Source organism: Triplophysa rosa, linkage group LG2 (assembly GCF_024868665.1).
Source record: "Triplophysa rosa linkage group LG2, Trosa_1v2, whole genome shotgun sequence".
Taxonomy (NCBI): domain Eukaryota; kingdom Metazoa; phylum Chordata; class Actinopteri; order Cypriniformes; family Nemacheilidae; genus Triplophysa; species Triplophysa rosa.
In genome coordinates this window covers 21,652,385-21,669,587 of record NC_079891.1, presented here as the reverse complement: position 1 = coordinate 21,669,587, position 17,203 = coordinate 21,652,385, and the positions used below count along the sequence as shown (strand labels likewise).

Here is a 17,203-nt window from a genome sequence, read left to right as displayed (position 1 = left end):
TCAATTTTTTTAATTTCTGAGCTACTGGTAAAAACCATATCAAACAAACCACGTTCCAAACAAATTTTTTGCTCATATCCCATATCCAGTGTCCACATATCTCATGTATCTCATATCTCATTCTGCTCTCTGAGTTTTCAAAAGGGCTGTTTCTCTATTTTAATACAGACATGTGTCAAATATCAGTAAGTGCATTTTCCATCCACTTCAAGTAGTGCAAGCTTCCATCACCAATGGGAAAACTGATGATCTCTGGAATGTCGTATGGATGCACGTCTCTATGGACACAAGCACATTCATATTAAATATGTAAATCATTGATTAGTTGTCTTGGGATACAGCAGACCTTACATTGGAATGGTTGATGTTTAGGAAAATATCATTTTTAGTGGGCTATACTGATCCTTATTTTTATAAAGAAAAGAAATGCATGATTCATCTTTCAAAAATAGTGTGATCAGCATCGTTAATGTATACTGTGTAGTACTGTATAATGAAGCTCAGACAAACAAGCACATTTCTGTTCATCCATGTGTCTTCTCAAGTATGTAATTGTGAGGTAATCAGTACAAGTCTGTTTACACCTTAAAAACACATTAGGAGATGTGAAACAAAAATGCCTCACTAAAACTGTTAAACCAAAACATGCAATTTATATCACATGACTTTTGTTCCTGGTTTTAAACACAGTGCTGAAATATGTACGGGAGGGTACTAAAAAGTATGTTTATGTTTAAACCATTCTCTTGGGTAATAAAAACAAGTATTGTACTTACCTTAAATAAGCCTCAAGTCTCTGTATGAGAGATGTTCTTGTCCTCACGAGCTACAGGAAAAAAACATATATTTACGGTACACTTCATACCAACATAACAGAAATAAACAGTTGCTTAACAACAAAAACCATATAACTATATATATTTATAAAATCTGTTTAGAATGTATTTGGTGCAAAAAAGATCAACACACCAGCAGTATTTCTGATGCATCCCGAATCTCTCCTTTCCAGTAGTACCTGAAATTAATAAATGCATTATATTTTAAAAACATTCTCCTCTGCTCATTTTACAAAAAACTGCACCCTCTGTGTTTGTGCTGTAAGAGTTGACACAACACTCGTTAGTGGGTTACAGGTAACATGACCTCAGGCAATTCTTTGTGTTAGAGATTATAGTGAGTGAAAGATTAAACTGGTTTTACATAGTGGCAGTGCGGGGAAATATATTCACACATGCTGCCAGTCTTTTCTCCATGATGCCCCTATAACAGAAAGAGAGAAATGGTAAAAAGTAGTGTCACTTAGTGCTCTGTATACAGTATATTAGCTGTGCATGTTTAATGCTGAAACAGACTGCAGTACTCTTTGTGGTTGTGTTACTGTTTAATCTAATGCAGTGGTTCCCAAATTGGGGTACACGTACCCCCGGGGTACGCCAGGTGACGGAGGTGGTACGTGAACAAAATCCTGAAATCTACTGTTTACTTAATTATAACGACAATCAAGGCATGTTTTTCTCACAAGCTAAATATAAAGACGTGCTCCCTCTAGTGTACACACAGCAAAATAGTAGTCACGTAGTGCCATAAAAGGTCAAATTCATGACATCCAATCAAAAAATATGCGTCCACTCGTGCGTAAGCGCACGTCTTTACGTACCGCATGCGACTTCACACAAAAATTACTGACAGACTTCTGGATAGCTTTGCATGCAGTGTATCCTGCCTTAGCCGATCGCGCTTTGAAAACATTACTGCCCTTCTCCACAACGTATCTTTGCGAGAGTGGGTTTTCAGCACTTGCCCACATAAAGAACAAATATCGACACACTCTGCATAGAGAATGATTTGAGACTCAGACTTTCTCCAATACAACCAAACATCACAGAGTTATGCAAGTCATTTCAAGCACATCCATCTCATTAAGCAGTGAGTAATTTATTTATATATGAGTCATATATCATTTATTGTTTGATAAAAGAAAACTACACTCATTTAAAATACAAATAAAAAAATGTTTGAGACCACAATTGTGACTGTAAAAAAAGGGGGTACGCAGAATGATGTTAAATCCCTAGGGGGGTACGCCATTGTAAAACGTTTGGGAACCACTGGCCTAGGGATTTGATTTAATACTCTCACAATAAAGCCAGTAATCTGACCACCCATCCAACCAGATAATTGTGTCTCTCTTGTTGCTGGTTACCTGTAATCACATATTTCCATTTAAGAGTATCATTGGCAATATGAAACATTTTATTAAAAAACAATTATTGAAATTTGCAATGATTTCAAAAATACAAATTTTACTCAGGTAACCTTACAGATTGTCTGACTGTTCTTACTATACAAATGTATTCACTATACAAGCTGGTTAAAATGTACACTGGTAAAAACACTAGACCACTTCGCAAGCTGTAGTCCAGAAGCACTTCCGGTTAATCATCACAAGATGATTTCCAGAAATCGTTTTTTATTAGAAATAGCGTATTTAATCAATAAGTGTAACAAAATTAAAAAATATTAAGTTATAAATAAAACCATGCAAATAAAAAGCCATCAGCCTTTGGAATTTCCTCCCCCTCCATCATGACCCCTGAGGTGAATAGCCTACGTCATATTAATGACATTAGCAACTGCATTAGGTTAGGTGCAGCACGTCCATTTACGGCACCACCGCGTTAAACAGTCCCATGTGCACGCAGATTATTTTTCAGGCTTTGAATTTAAGATATTCTTATTTGTCGAAATGAAACGTTGATTAATATCGACCAAAAACAACGCAGGGGGGGCAGAGAAGCGCCGCAGTCGGAGGATGTACTCGCACTAGGCAATCTGAACTGTGCCCGAGCACGTTTGACCCCCAAAGCCCGGTTCATTTGACTAGTGTGATCGCACCCGGGCATGGTTCGTTTAGCGGTCCCTGGCTCGCTTGGAAGAGGTGGGCCAGAGCACGGTGCGGTTGGGAGCGCCTGCCTGAGATTCAGCTGTCACCGTAAAAAACTGATAAACCGCGCACTTACACAAAACTACTCGTGTGTAACGATAGGCTTTACGATAATAAAGTACGAGAGGGTGATTTAAAAGCATAATAAGCCGCTTACTCTCGTATCGCTCTCGTATGACAATGACATCATTAAAGCAGATCGCTCTGTGCTGCGCACGCATGAAATTAAACACCTCTAATAAGCCCCAAACTGAATATTGCGGTGGATTCCGTTGGCACTCACTAAATCCTTGGTGTTTCGAGTCAGACGTGATCACCCAAACGTGTTTTTTCGTCAATTTTAACAATCATAGGTAGTTTAGATGGTTAGAGTAAGGTTAGGGTTAGGGTGTGGGTTAGGGTAAAGGTTTCGTAAGACTTGAAACACCAAAGATTTAGTCAAAACCAACAAGCCACGCCCACGGATCTGACTCGAAACACCAAGGATTAAGTGCGTGCCGGATTCCGTTGTGCTGCGAGGGGTCGCTTTGTTTACGTTTGCTTCGAAGTAGTCGCATTGTAATGATGAAAGCGTGCCCGGGTATGGATGGTAAAGAGCAATTTGAGCGCAGGCCAGCGGGGTAGTGGGGAGGGGGGGCAATCGAGCTCGGGCACAGTTGAGAGCAACCGGGCTAAATGAGAGTACGCCCAGAGAGGCCATCGTCCCCAGGTACGAAAAGAGGCACATCCATCAGCACTCGAATCAGTTTGATGAAATTCGACCATCTGTAGTAATAGTTCATAGTTTATGTATAACAACAAGTAATGAGTAAATAACTATAAAATAATATTATGTTAGACTGTGCTCTTTTGTGTTGTCATTATGCGCGTTTGGGTAGAATAGGTGCATGTGCGCATTTGCGCGCAACATTTGTATACTTTATGCACCTCCGAGGATGGTGGGGGTCTCGAGTCACTGGGACTGTTTTTTGGGGGTTCCCAGGCTGAAACGTTTGGGAACCCCTGATCTAATGCAAATTAGACTCGGGTTCAAATCTGTAAGCTTGTATTCAGCCATTATTCACAGTGTTTTTAAAGTTTCTGAAAGCCAATCTTACTTAAAAGGGGTCATATGGCGCAAATACGTGTTTTTCTGTGTCTTTGTTGTGTTATTAGCTGCCCATGCATGTATTAGACACGTTAAATTGCAAAAATTAAAGTGACGGAACAAAAGATGCATTCTATCTAAAAGCAAATGCTCACCCAGACCTGCCTGAAACACCTCGTGTAACCACACCCCCACAAATCCACATCAGATCGTCGTATGAGTTGACTAAGACCACCCAAATGTATACACAAGAAAGGTGGGCATACCTGTCAGCACAATTGCTTTGGAACCTGATGTTCCAAATATGGTAAGAGGCGTCACATTTCCGTCACACACTTGCTATTCGATCAATCACTATGCACTGGTTAACTGGCCAATCACAGCACACTTCGCTTTTCAGAGCGATGAGCTTTGTAAAAAATCCACTCGTTTCAGAGAGATGGGGCAAAGAGGAGATACAAACATGCACGGTATGTGGAAAATACAGCGTTTTTTAACCTTAAATCGTGTATACACCTTGGATTACATCTAAAACAAACGATAATATTTGTTTTAGCCGTGTCATATGACCCCTTTAAATACTGCCTCCAAATGCCAATTTTTTTATAACATGCACTGCATAATCCTGAATAAAATGTAACATACTGAAACTTGTTACTGGAAACTCTGAATCCACAAATTGCAGAAGCAGAGTTATGAGCTTTATTTACAGGTTGGTTGCATTAAAGGAAAAGTTCATCTCAAAATCAAAATTATGTTATATTTTACTCACCCACAAGACGTTCAATATGTTTTAAGACCTCCCGGCATCTTCGGAACACAAATAAAGATATTTTAGGTGAAATCCGAGAGATTTCCAGGCCTCCCCATAGACATCATGGTTATAGTTGTTGTCAAGGTCCAGAAAAGTACTAAAGAGATCGTTAAATTGGTCCATCCGCTCATGGTGGCTCAATTAAATTTTTATGAAGTGATGAGAAAACTTCATGTGCGAAAAGCAAACTAAAATAATGACTTTAATCGATATATTCTCCTCTGTGTTGTCAGTGTATGGTGCGTGTTCACGAGAGCACTTCCACGCATGCCCATTTGGTGAGGGTAGACCGCAGCGTTCTGACTGACAACCCAGAAGCGCATCTCTGTGTTTACAAGCAGATTTGAGGAAGACTTGCACTTTTTTGCCCAACCAAATGCGCATGCGTCGAAGTACTCTCGTGAACGCGTATTGGGCTTCCTTTTATATTAAAGACAATTGACAAGTCATGTAAAGATGTTTCTCTTCTTAAGAAAACACTTCTATTTCTATAGCAGTTAGACAGAAAATGATTTTAAAAGTGAAGCGTGTAATTTCTGTACCACTTTCTAACAGAATTAATGATCGTTTCCACAGAAATAATACTCTTCAGGTATCAGGTATCAGAATCTTAGTTTATCTTAAAGAAGTCATATTGCACGGCTAAAACGAATAGTATTGTTTGTTTTAGATGTAACGCAATGTGTATACACTATTTAAAGTTTAAAAAACGTGATTTTTTTACAAAGCTCATCGCTCTGAAAAGCGAGGTGTGCTATGATTGGCCAGTTCACCAGTGCGTAGTGATTGGTCAAATACTGCAAGCATTTCACGGAAATGTAACGCCTCTTACCATATTCGGAACATCAGGTTCCAAAGCAATTTTACTGACAGGCGATACAATGAGATTTACAATTACGCCCACCTTAACTACGTGTAGATTTGGGCGGTCTTAGTCAAATCATGTTACGAAGTTACTAGATTCGCCGGGGTGTGGTTACACGAGGCGTTTCAGGCAAGTCTGGGTGAGCATTGGCTTTTAGATAGAATGCATCTTTTGTTCCCACACTTTCATTTGTGCAATTTTACATGTCTAATACATGCATGGATGGGCAACTTATAACACACCAAAGACAGACAAACACGTACTTCCGCCATATGACCCCTTTAATTCGTAATTCCATTGTTTCATTCATTTTATAGTTCATTTTATAAATTAATCATAATTCAGGCACTGCCAACAGTTTGTATACAAAGTATAACCAGTAGTTAAAAGGATAGCTCAGCCAAAATAAACATTCTGTCGCCATTTGCTCTTACTCGCCCTCCTTTTGTTTGAAACCTTTCTGCAAAAACAAATATTGAGCAAAGTTTTTTTTAACATTCTGCCTATAACACTTCCGCTTGAAGACGCCTACCTGCAAAGCTACAGTACTGGAAAAGGTTGTAGGCACTTGTGTAAAAATTCTGTAACATGGGGATGCTTTCAAAAAATAAAAATCAATTTAATTTATCAACTTCAATGAACTTCTATTAACTTCACTAAATTAAATGTGGACCATGCCAGCTGCTCCTACTCCTTGTGTGCACAAAGGCTCTCTTGATTTTGCCAAGTGGTTGATGACGTCCTTAGGGCAACATCATGTTGACACTGGGACAACATTTAATTTAACCAATCAGATTTCAGAAATACGTTTACAGTTTATTTTAAGTTTAACCTTACAACCAGGATTGCCACTTATCATTTCCCTCTGACTTTAGGGGTAAGTAAGGGTTGGGGTTTGGTGTGGGTTTAGGTTCTATTTATAAAAATGTTGTCAGGTCGACCGTATACAAAACTCTCACTGGATTACTACAATTAATGACAAAGGGAATGTTTGGAAATGTAAACTGATATTTCCTACTGACACCCTAAAGCAAACTGGCCATTTTTGTGGGTGAAAATACTAACATTCTTGCATACTACTGTACATGGAAGAAATAAAGTAATATGGGTTAGAAGCAACATGACAGAATGTTCATAATTGGGTGAACTATTACTTAAAAGATTGGTTTGGTAGGCTAATGTTGTTGATTTATTTTACCCTTTTTTTCATAAAACAGTTATTGTGTGACACGATCACATGCAGTCTCACCAAACCACATTTCTGACCACATTTGCCACTAGACGGTTTCAGAGCAATAACATAAACGTTACTGCGCATGCATGCTTTTGTATCCCAAACTTAACTACCGGTACACATTCTCAAAGAATAGAGTCCGTGGAAATTATTACTGATAGCAAGCAAAAGAAATAATGAGTAAATCACATTAGCTAGCAAATTAAAACTGTATGTCTATTCAGTATTATTTTGGGTTACCAGTAGAAGACCCATTACTTGGCTACACTCAAATGCAACAAACTTACACAACCCATTCAACAAATTGATGAAACCTTTGTATAATGAGTAACCTTGGATACAACACATTTCCTCATAACCTGATGGTACTAAGATGAAGCTAAGCCATATTTCTTGTGTTTGTCTATGACTGAGTGTGTGTACCTGCCAATGTCTCTTGCGGTCTGTTCGGTAGGACAGTTGATGAGCAAAACAGAATGATATCCCGGCACATAGCTTCCTGTGATAGCAGAATGGATCTGAATGCCCAGCGTCCTCAGCACAGGGTACAGGGCAAGATTTACAACTATAGTCTTCACATACAAGCAGAACATTGAGAGAGAAAAGAGTTATACATGACGCGTTATGTAAAGAATATTTCATCTTTTCAGGTTCACTCGCCCATCACATGGGATATGACTGCACTAAAATGCACACACACACACACACACACACACACACACACACACACACACACACACACACACACACACACACACACACACACACACACACACACACNACACACACACACACACACACACACACACACACACACACACACACACACACACACACACACACACACACACACACACACACACTCACACACACTCACACACACACACAAATAATACTATTACAAGTATGATGAGCACGTTTTGTTTCCAAGGATATGGGTGTATTCTATAAGGCAGAGTTATATCCAAATAAGGGAACAATCCTCAAGCTCACAAGGAACACAATACATAGGACACTGTTCTTGAGAAACTTTTACTGGGTTGAATGTCAGCATGCATCTTTGACAGCTGGAGAGGGAGTAAAACATGCATTATTGTGTTGGATGTGAAAAGAACAGTGAGGGGATTATCCTGCTATGACCTGATAACAGATTACATGATGCAATGAATTTAGTTTGTTATAAGAATGCAGTGTGCTCGCTCAGGTTTTAGAAAAGCAAGGCATGCTATTAATTTGCTCAAAAGTTGGTTTTCAATTTCAAAACGTCCTGGAGACTTTGTTTTACAAACAAGATTTATTTAATAAAACATGTCTATAGTTGTGGTAAATAAACAACCCTGCTGAGAAAAACAAGGCAAATTCTAATGATTTCCATTATTACGGTTTACTATAAAACCATTACAAATGCCTTTTTGTAGTGTGTTTTGGACTTAATTCCTAGTATTGCTCTATTGGTTCCCATCGGCCAGATAATATCTCATCCAACACATTACCAGTAGAGACCCACAGAGACCATTAGTTTCCATTAAAGCCAATACAGCTCCCGTTATTAAACCCATTAGAATTTCTGTGGTTTCTATCGGTTTTTTTTCAGCAGGGAAGAGCTTAAAACCTTCCCAACAACCACATTACGATCAGGCTCTTCAGAATTTCACACTACCTTCTTATATTTAAATGTGTTTTATAACTTATTTGTTAACTATTAAAACACATTTGATTATATTGGCGTTAAAGACCGGTTCAACGAGTTGATGCAGCTTTGAAAGGTACACTTGAAATGAACAGCACACGTGAGCATGTCAACAGTCTGCGCGCTCGACTGTCAAACGGCAGTTGAGCCGTTATTGACCGGTCGTATTAAACAATAAGAAACAAAACGAGACAGGACTTACCAAACAAATGACCACAAACCCCGTACGAGAGAAAGCTGAAGACATTGTGTCCTTGGGATACCGCTGATACAATGAATCTGTTTTGTTCCCTTGCATAATTGTCTTTCCACAGCAGTAAAGTTACATCGCTGCTGAACTACTACACTACAATATATTACACAAGAATAGACTTGTCGGTGTCTAGCGTCACCTCTCTGTCGGGTCTAAGTCTGTTTGACAGTTAGTTTGGACGGTCAGGGCTTTTCCCAAAGCGGCTGCGTGTTGCGCTTCATGCTCATATCCGGATCCTGGCGCTTCCAAGTTCCAATCAGGAGCGAGTGCGCGAGTCTCATCATAAAAGGATTTCAAACCTAATAAACTCAAGTGCTGCTTCTCACTGACTGTAAAATGTTGAGGGACGTAGCCATAAGAATGCTTCGATGGCGAATTACAAAATAGACCTGTATTTTATTATATTCTTGTGTCTTTATTATTTTGTTATAATTTTATGCAAGTATCTAAATTGGTTTCAGTAAAACCTTAGGTCGTTAAACAAGCATGTAAATGGTACGTTAGCACTAAATATCGTATTCGTGTTTTGAAATCATATTTAAAGTTGGTTACTGTGTCATCGTTAAATGTATATCGTTGGTGACCTAGAAATTATATGTAATATTTCTTCATTCTTTAAGACATAAAGTTATATCACATAATGTTAGAAGATTTGCTGTAATTTCATTGCTACAGTTTTGGAAAAAAAACTATATTTGTTTAATATTCCCATGTGTTACTACTTAAATGGGGACCTTTTGTAGAGCAACAAGTGGAAAACTGTGGTGAGCAGAAAGACTCATAAAAAAAGAAAGGACAATATAGTACAAGAATGACAGAGAGACAGAGAAATGGGAGATCATGAAAAAAACTGATACATCATAACTGTTGACATTGTTACAAAGAGGCCATAAATAATAAATTCAGTAATAGTAAGAAAAAGTGCACCTGTCTGTGAGCCTCCCTCAGTGACCACTAGAGGTCGCAATGTTTGGGTTTTATGCTACTACAGTCTTTTATTTCAAGATTTCATGACACTCAAACTTTTTCAAGCTAATCATTTAAAGACACGGATTTCTATTTGAACGAGTTTTATTTAAACGATGTCAAACGACTTTAAGTTACCCTCCAACGTTAGAAAGGTATGGTGCAGTGCTGTAAATGAATGCTGCTAAATCATCCTGCTTAAACTAATTTCATAAAACAGTTTTTCCCCAAAACAGTGTGCAGTTAATTAACAAAAAAACAAAAAAACTAAACTTGACTTGACAAAGGAGGACCTCACCCCCAGCCAATGACACAGTATTGGTGATTTGTTTTTTATGTTTATGTAATGTCAATCCACCAGTATGTGTATCTTTAGTCACAGTAGTTTTTCTGCATTTCTAAAATATAATTATTATTGTTGTAATCCATGAATTTTCGAATTTACTGTCTATCAAGAAAGGCTTTATTTAAAGTCCTTAATTTTTATTCAGATAGGCTACCCAATTACAGTCACTTACTTGTAGTCCTTAATAGAAAAAAATTATAATACAAATAATAATGGTTGAATGTTACACTTAATTATATTCTTAATTATTTGATTGTGTGATTGTGATCTCAAATTTGGGTAAAAAACGTGAATAAAGTATAAAGACTATTTAGGTATTTGCCTAATAGGGGTTTTTGACAGATTCCTAAAATATTTTTTTCTTTTATGGGAAACCTTTGATGACCAAAATACATGATACTAATACACTAATGACACTAAGACAAGACAAGACTGAACCCACACAAAGGTTTTCAAAAGGCGGAAATCACGTTGACACTCACACCCACTCTTCACCTACAAGCAAACATGAGGGTTTATCTGACTGCACTTACCAGTAAGTTATTTCTTTTCATATTTCATGTTTGAACATGTTATTTAATATTTATTGAAAAATACTGTACATCCATTGTTTTCTTAAAATTATATGGACACTCTATTCATTCAGTATATGTACAACTTTAGCATGTTATTTATATACTTTTATGTCCATTTTTTTCCATATATTGGTCAATAATATAGTAAGATGATAATATAAATGCAACAGCGGTGGACAATGAAACAAGTACTTGGGTAAAAGAACATAATAAACCCTAATAAAACATGTATCCAGTAAAAGCATTTACACATTTTTTAATGTTATTTGAGTAAAAGTATGAACTACGAAGAATACTTGGTACCAACCACATTATTAAAAACTTGGTTTGGTAAAAAAATTAAATTATACTAAAATACAATATGATAAATTTCTCATATTTCAAGTGTGAAACCAGTGAATATTACAAAATAGCACCACATAGCATTTAAAATATACAGAAAAACAAAATGTGAGACATGACCATACAGTATAACAGATATTGCAGGTGGCAAACTTTGTTAACATTTTAGTTTTACACCATTTGAAACTACAACAGGAGGGAAGGCATTAATTTGAAGTATTTAAAAAAAATACAGATATACAGATGTACGTATACAGATGGTAATACATATACATGTATACCTTCTGTTTTCATATAGTTGCACTGGGTTGCATTTATTGGCGGGTCTCTGGGAAGCTAGTGGAGGTGGTGGTCAGACCTGGAGATAATGCAATTCTACTTTGTGACCGTGAGATTGTGGGAGGACAAGACACCCGTTGGGTCAAGATCTGCTCTTCACAAATCCAACCACCTCTGATTGTTTCTGCACAACAGACACTTTTACTCCCAATTTCTCGATTCTCTGTGCTCTGGGACAATATTTCAAAATCCTTTGACTTGATGATAGAGAATATCACTGATGCAGACCTTGGATTGTACTATTGCTCAACGGTAGAGAAACAGATTATCGAACACGACAGACTATCATTTGAGAAGGAGGTGTATCATACTGGTGATACTCTCACAAAGCTTACCTATGCAAGTTCAGATGATAATGAATGTTCAGGTTCATCTGGTAAGTTTTTGCTAAACATTGTGAATGAATATATTTTATACGTATTGTTCCAAAAACAGTATGCACAGGTATGCAAATTTTCTGGCAGCTGGGGTGCCAGAAATAAATAGTAAAATAACAGTTTTTCCTGTGTAAAATGACATGGTTTCCCGGTTTTCTTGAAAATCTGTTAAAAAATAACAGAAATATTCTGTAAAATTACAGGTTTTTTACATGCATAAAAATAATATCTGTTTGTAGTCAGTTATAGCATGATAACTTATTAATATTGTCTTAAAATTCACCTTCAAATGTGTAATCGGTAAACAGACACTAGGTTAATTTCAATTGTAGGTTGTGTACTGTTTTTATATGATACTTGTTTCAAAATGCTGTTGTGTAATGCAAAGGAAACAAAACATCTTATATGATCAGGCAGTGGAAACTTTGAACTCAAATGAACCAACCTGCACTGAATATGTATAAAATGTTCAACTAAATAACATCAAGGAAACAAGTCAATAATTTATGATTAACTGTGACAATTTAATGATTTTATTTACATTTGTTTGTGAATCAGAAACCCACCATGACTCAGTCAGTGAGTGTTGGCAGTGTTGGTTGATTCTGCTCACAGTGTGTCCAGCTTGTTCTCTTTTCTCAGCGTCACTGGCTTTTCTTTGTGGTAAGAGCTGCTACCACAAAAAAGGTGAGACTAGAATAGTGAATTTTTCTTTTAATAATTTTAGAGTCATCTCCAAACACTGGATCAGCACTGTTCATGGTTTCTGTAGTTCTATGCTTGAGGAAGTCCATTTTTCCTGTTGTAGTTTTAGTTTGTGTGAGAGATTGGAAACTTGACTGTTGTATCCACAGTGTTTAAGAAGTCTAGAGGTCTTCCAAACACTTCTGAGATGCAAAGTCAGGAACAGATCCAGGAACAGGTAAACCCAGGCAGCTTTAAGTGATAGTTCACCCAAAAATGAAAATTCTGTCGTCATTTACTCCCCCTCTTGTCATTTTAAAACCTTTATAACTTTCTTCCGCAGAACACAAAAGAAGATACTTTGTAGAATGTTGGTAACTGAACAGCACTGGCCCCCATTCACTTCTATTGTATTGGCACAAAACCAATGCAAGTGAATGGGGGTCATTTAACAACATTCTTCAAAATATCTTCTCTTGGGAAAAAACAGAATGCAACCAATTCTTATGTCTATGTATTCAAAGCAAGACTAATTATGGCATCAGATTAAATATTTTCTTTGTACTTTCAATTCCAATCAATATAACAAAAGTGAAAACAATATTTTGGACCTTACTGTAATAGCAACACACAATTGTTTGACACAATATCTAACTACTTATAGGATAACATTGAAGAAGTTTGCTACACATCACTGAACATCCCTAAGCAAAGAAGCAAACTGAAGAGAAACAACCCAATGCCAAATGCTGATAACAGTGTGTACAACGATATTAAAATACCCTAATAAGAAATGTAGAACAAGGTATTACAAAAAAACAGCAATACAAGCCTGATCACCTTCTGAAGTGTCTTTTGCAATAACGCATCCAGTTATTACCTGTCTACTTGGCTTACATGAACATAAAAATGGGAAATATTTAAGTTATGTAAAATAGTTTGTTGTGAGAGGAACGAGACAGTAAGGTAATACACATGAATCTGCAACAGTTTATAGAAAACATTTGACTGACATATCTTAAAATACATCAGTGTCATTGTTTTGTCTCAAAATGCATACAATTAATGTCTTTTTTGTAAGGAATGTTTGTAAAAACTATGTAAATATCCTAATTTAACTAAGGCCTAGTCCTGTCTTAATCTAATCCCTGTCCGTGAAACCGCCCCACAGTGAAATTACAGGGGGCATAGTAAGAAAACAATTTGTTTTGCTTGACAGTGTTAAGAATATAGAGCATAGAGAACTTTATTGTCATTGTGCAAGCACAACAAAATTGCACATTGCAGCATTTAGTCCCAACCTGAATTAAATATAGGTCATGTAGGTTGATGTAAAAGTTGTCAGAGGAAACAAAGTGTTGTTTCGAAGTGGAACGGAAACAAAACATGTGAATATGAAGAAACTGAAGGTCTTTGATTCTCAAGCCTGTGTGAGATTCACTTCTCGGTTTGAAAATTGTTATTGTTATTATTGAATTGAAATAAAGTTATAAAGTTATTTCACTTCACACAGTATTTATTTCTCTGTTGTGTTATACTTTGTAATCATTTTCAGAGTAATAATCCTCCATCTATACCCAAAAATGGTACAGTGGGTATCTTTGATATGTTTAGCTATTTGATTTTTGTTCGATTTTTTTATGTTTAACAATGTAAAGCTATGCAGCACTTCGTTCTCCATATTAATTTTTAAGTCCATAAAATGCTTACAGTATTTTAAAAATGAACTGAAATTACCTGACTTTAAAATAAATTTACGCTATAAATAAATTTGTCCTTTTTTCTGGAGGTTAGTAACACCCCTCGACCACTAGATGACATCACAAGACCTTAGAAAGAGTAAAATCATTCTTAACATCTCTTTTATAAGAAAAAGCAATACTCTGCAGCAAATATATTACCACACATTTGAGAAAACAAACAAATCTATCTGCGCATAAAGGGTACAACTGTCTATGGAAAGGAATTACAAAGCAACCACTTCGTCTTGCTTTTTGTTCCATCCTTAACTCTTTAAAAACAGTGAAATGAAAGCAGATATAGAAGTTAGAAAGGAATGATTGAGAGGGATGGAAGACTTAACGAAGAATAGTGAAGAAAAGAAATGGAGTAAAATTATAGTGGGTAAAAAAAGCAAGAGACATGAAGAGAGCGAGGGGATGAGAGAGAGAGTTTTTGATCTGTGGTTTCTCACAGCAGGAGGGTGAGATGCTAAGAGACTTATGGGCTCTGCGGCCACTCCTGCAGCGCGTTCGAGGCCTGGAGAACGGAGGAAGCGAAACGGTTTTACTTTCAGTTTTAGCCGTCTTTTTTGTATGATTGCTTAATCTGGCCTTTTAAATGCAAAAATAGCCTTGTAATGAGATTGAAGGTCTAAAAGAAGACCTAGATAAACAGAGAAAAAATGCACATGTGAATGAAAAAGACATTCTAAAAAAACTAAGAAGCTTGAAGAGTTTCAAATTGTAGTCAGTGCAGTTTTGATTAGTGAACATAAAATGTGCTATAATGATAACAATATAGTACAATAATATGCGCTTCATGGGATGTTTTCTGTAAGACGTGTATGAATGTCACAGAGATGTTTGTTTTAGTGTTTCTCAACAGGGGGGCCGCGGCCCACAAGGGGGCCCCAGTTTACTTCTAAGAGGCATCAAGATGACTTATATTTTAAAATTAGACAAAACGAGAAATGAAATAGATAAAAAAAACTTTAAAAAACAATATTTATTGTTTGGCCATTTTATAACGAATCAACATTTTTCCGGTTAAGCTCTAAATATATATTTTTTGGGTAGACTTTTTTTTAGATTTTTTTAATATTTGAATAATTATTATGTTGGCAGTTATATTTTTGTATCCAAGCAATTTTAAAACTTTGATAAAAACATCATGAGAAAAATTACATTCAAGTGTTTCAAAACTTTTGAACAGTGTAGTTTAAAGATCGGGTGTCATTCTACGTCATGCATTCTGACTTCTTTACACTGTTAAATGTGCTGGCTTCTCATGCTTAACATGGTCAACTTGTTAAATATGGGCTGCGCTGCAACTCGTTCCTCTTGCGGTAGTGAAGTTTAGGTGTGCCTGTTTGTTCACGGCATTTCAGTGATGGATGTTATATAAACGGTGGATATAACGCTGGATTTGGAGATCTTTGAAACTGATAGATGGCGCGGTCCCAGTGCTAAAAGATGCCGGACATGAACTGCACGCGGTAAGTCAAACGAAGTCATATGTCTGTGTTTTGTTGTCATCGGTGTGTACGTGCATAATGTACAAAACATGAAGGGATTAATGTGATAATGGGTTGCTTGCTCGTGCTGTAGTTCCATGCCCCACTAGTCCCACCTCTAGTGGCTCGTGTTTTTCCAGAAATAATCGTACAGCTGTATCTCTCTTTCATAAATTTGATCAAACTAAATACTCTTCGAAGATACGACGTATGCTGCATAGGCACTCAAGATTAATATGAGATTGGCAGAAACAAGCCTGTAATGCGTGATCTTTAACAATAAAAACATGAAACTTCACTAGATCAACTTTCTGATTATTTCAAGATCTCATCCTTTACTAAACTTTTTTTTTACAAAACATGACACAACATATACAGTAAGTAAACTAGCAAAGTCAAACAATGTAATTTATTATTTGAACTGTAAAACTTGATGAGAATACTGAAAGGTTCCTTGGGGAACCAAATATGCTTCTTGCATCACTGTGAAGAACATGTTTAAACATCTGTTAATTTTAAACTGCTTTAAAAGTTTATTTTCAGCGACGCCATTTACTCAATGGTTCTTTTAAGAACCATTTCTTTCTTATTTTTTTATTATCAAAAGGACCTTTCTCTGTTACGAAAACCTTTTTGAAACAGAAAGGCTCTTCAGATGTTAAAGGTTCTTTATGAAACCATTTCAAACTTGTATGTCTTGCTTTCGTCTGCAGAACACAAAATAATATATTTTATATATTTGTAAAGAATATTGTTAACTGGCCACATTCACTTGCAATGGTTTTGTGTCCATACAATAGTATTGAATAGGTACCAACGCTGTTCGGTAACCAACTTTCTTCAAAATATCTTCTTTTGTGTTCTGCAGAAGAAAGACATGCAGGTTTAAAATGACAAGAGGGTGAATAAATGATGACAGAATTTATATTTTTGGTTGAACTATCACTTTAAGAGTGTAAAGGTTTTTACCTTTTACTGTGTGAATTTATATTTTCCTTTACACTTACATATATGCTGAGTGTTCCTCCCTCCACAGTGCAACAGAGAGAAACCACTGACAGTAATTACCAACAGCATATGGGGATATTGTTCTGGATGGGAGGGAGAGAAATAGCTGGAGAGAGAGAGAGATGAATGAGTATGTGCATTATGGAGCTTGAAACACATGGAGGCTTCCTCCAGTGGTGTGAGGGGCACATCCATCATCTCCTGCCCCAGTTGAGTGCGCTGTTCCCTGTACACACACAGTTGCAGACAAGCCTGTAGTTCAGTGGGAATATACCTCGGAAATTCCACAGGATTTCAGTTCATTATCCCACATAGCTTTACCGATTTACAAGAGAGTTGACTTCAGGAAGAGAGGCCAGAGAGAGTGCGGAAGGAAAACATCAGATAGTGTAACTCGGTCAGACAATATCATGTCCTTTATTATCACTTTTGCTGTCCTGGAAA

General features: G+C 36.8%; 2 protein-coding genes across 2 annotated transcripts; one reads left to right on the top strand and one right to left on the bottom strand.

Moving 5' to 3' along the window:
• Window positions 1-9,113, bottom strand: zgc:63972 (protein CutA homolog). The gene is made up of 6 exons (XM_057349306.1): window positions 8,837-9,113; window positions 7,368-7,516; window positions 1,201-1,260; window positions 970-1,015; window positions 777-826; window positions 1-278 (listed from the first exon to the last, which is right to left on the bottom strand). The coding sequence occupies exons 1-6, from the start codon at window positions 8,930-8,932 to the stop codon at window positions 176-178; spliced, it is 504 nt and encodes a 167-aa protein (XP_057205289.1). The 5' UTR covers window positions 8,933-9,113; the 3' UTR covers window positions 1-175.
• A 1,562-nt stretch (window positions 9,114-10,675) lies between these two features.
• Window positions 10,676-13,981, top strand: LOC130563611 (uncharacterized). Its single transcript, XM_057349293.1, has 5 exons — window positions 10,676-10,734; window positions 11,415-11,831; window positions 12,391-12,519; window positions 12,687-12,754; window positions 13,181-13,981. The coding sequence occupies exons 1-5, from the start codon at window positions 10,707-10,709 to the stop codon at window positions 13,301-13,303; spliced, it is 765 nt and encodes a 254-aa protein (XP_057205276.1). The 5' UTR covers window positions 10,676-10,706; the 3' UTR covers window positions 13,304-13,981.
• Window positions 13,982-17,203: the final 3,222 nt, after the last annotated feature.

Coding starts and splice junctions, on each gene's coding strand:
- zgc:63972 (XM_057349306.1), bottom strand. CDS start 8,932: ATGCAAGGGAACAAAACAGATTCATTGTATCAGCGGTATCCCAAGGAC. Junction 7,517..8,836: donor GGTTTGTGGTCATTTGTTTG/GTAAGTCCTGTC, acceptor TTGTATGTGAAG/ACTATAGTTGTAAATCTTGC. Junction 1,016..1,200: donor TTTCCCCGCACTGCCACTAT/GTAAAACCAGTT, acceptor TATTAATTTCAG/GTACTACTGGAAAGGAGAGA.
- LOC130563611 (XM_057349293.1), top strand. CDS start 10,707: ATGAGGGTTTATCTGACTGCACTTACCA. Junction 10,735..11,414: donor TTATCTGACTGCACTTACCA/GTAAGTTATTTC, acceptor GTTTTCATATAG/TTGCACTGGGTTGCATTTAT. Junction 12,520..12,686: donor GAGCTGCTACCACAAAAAAG/GTGAGACTAGAA, acceptor TTGTATCCACAG/TGTTTAAGAAGTCTAGAGGT.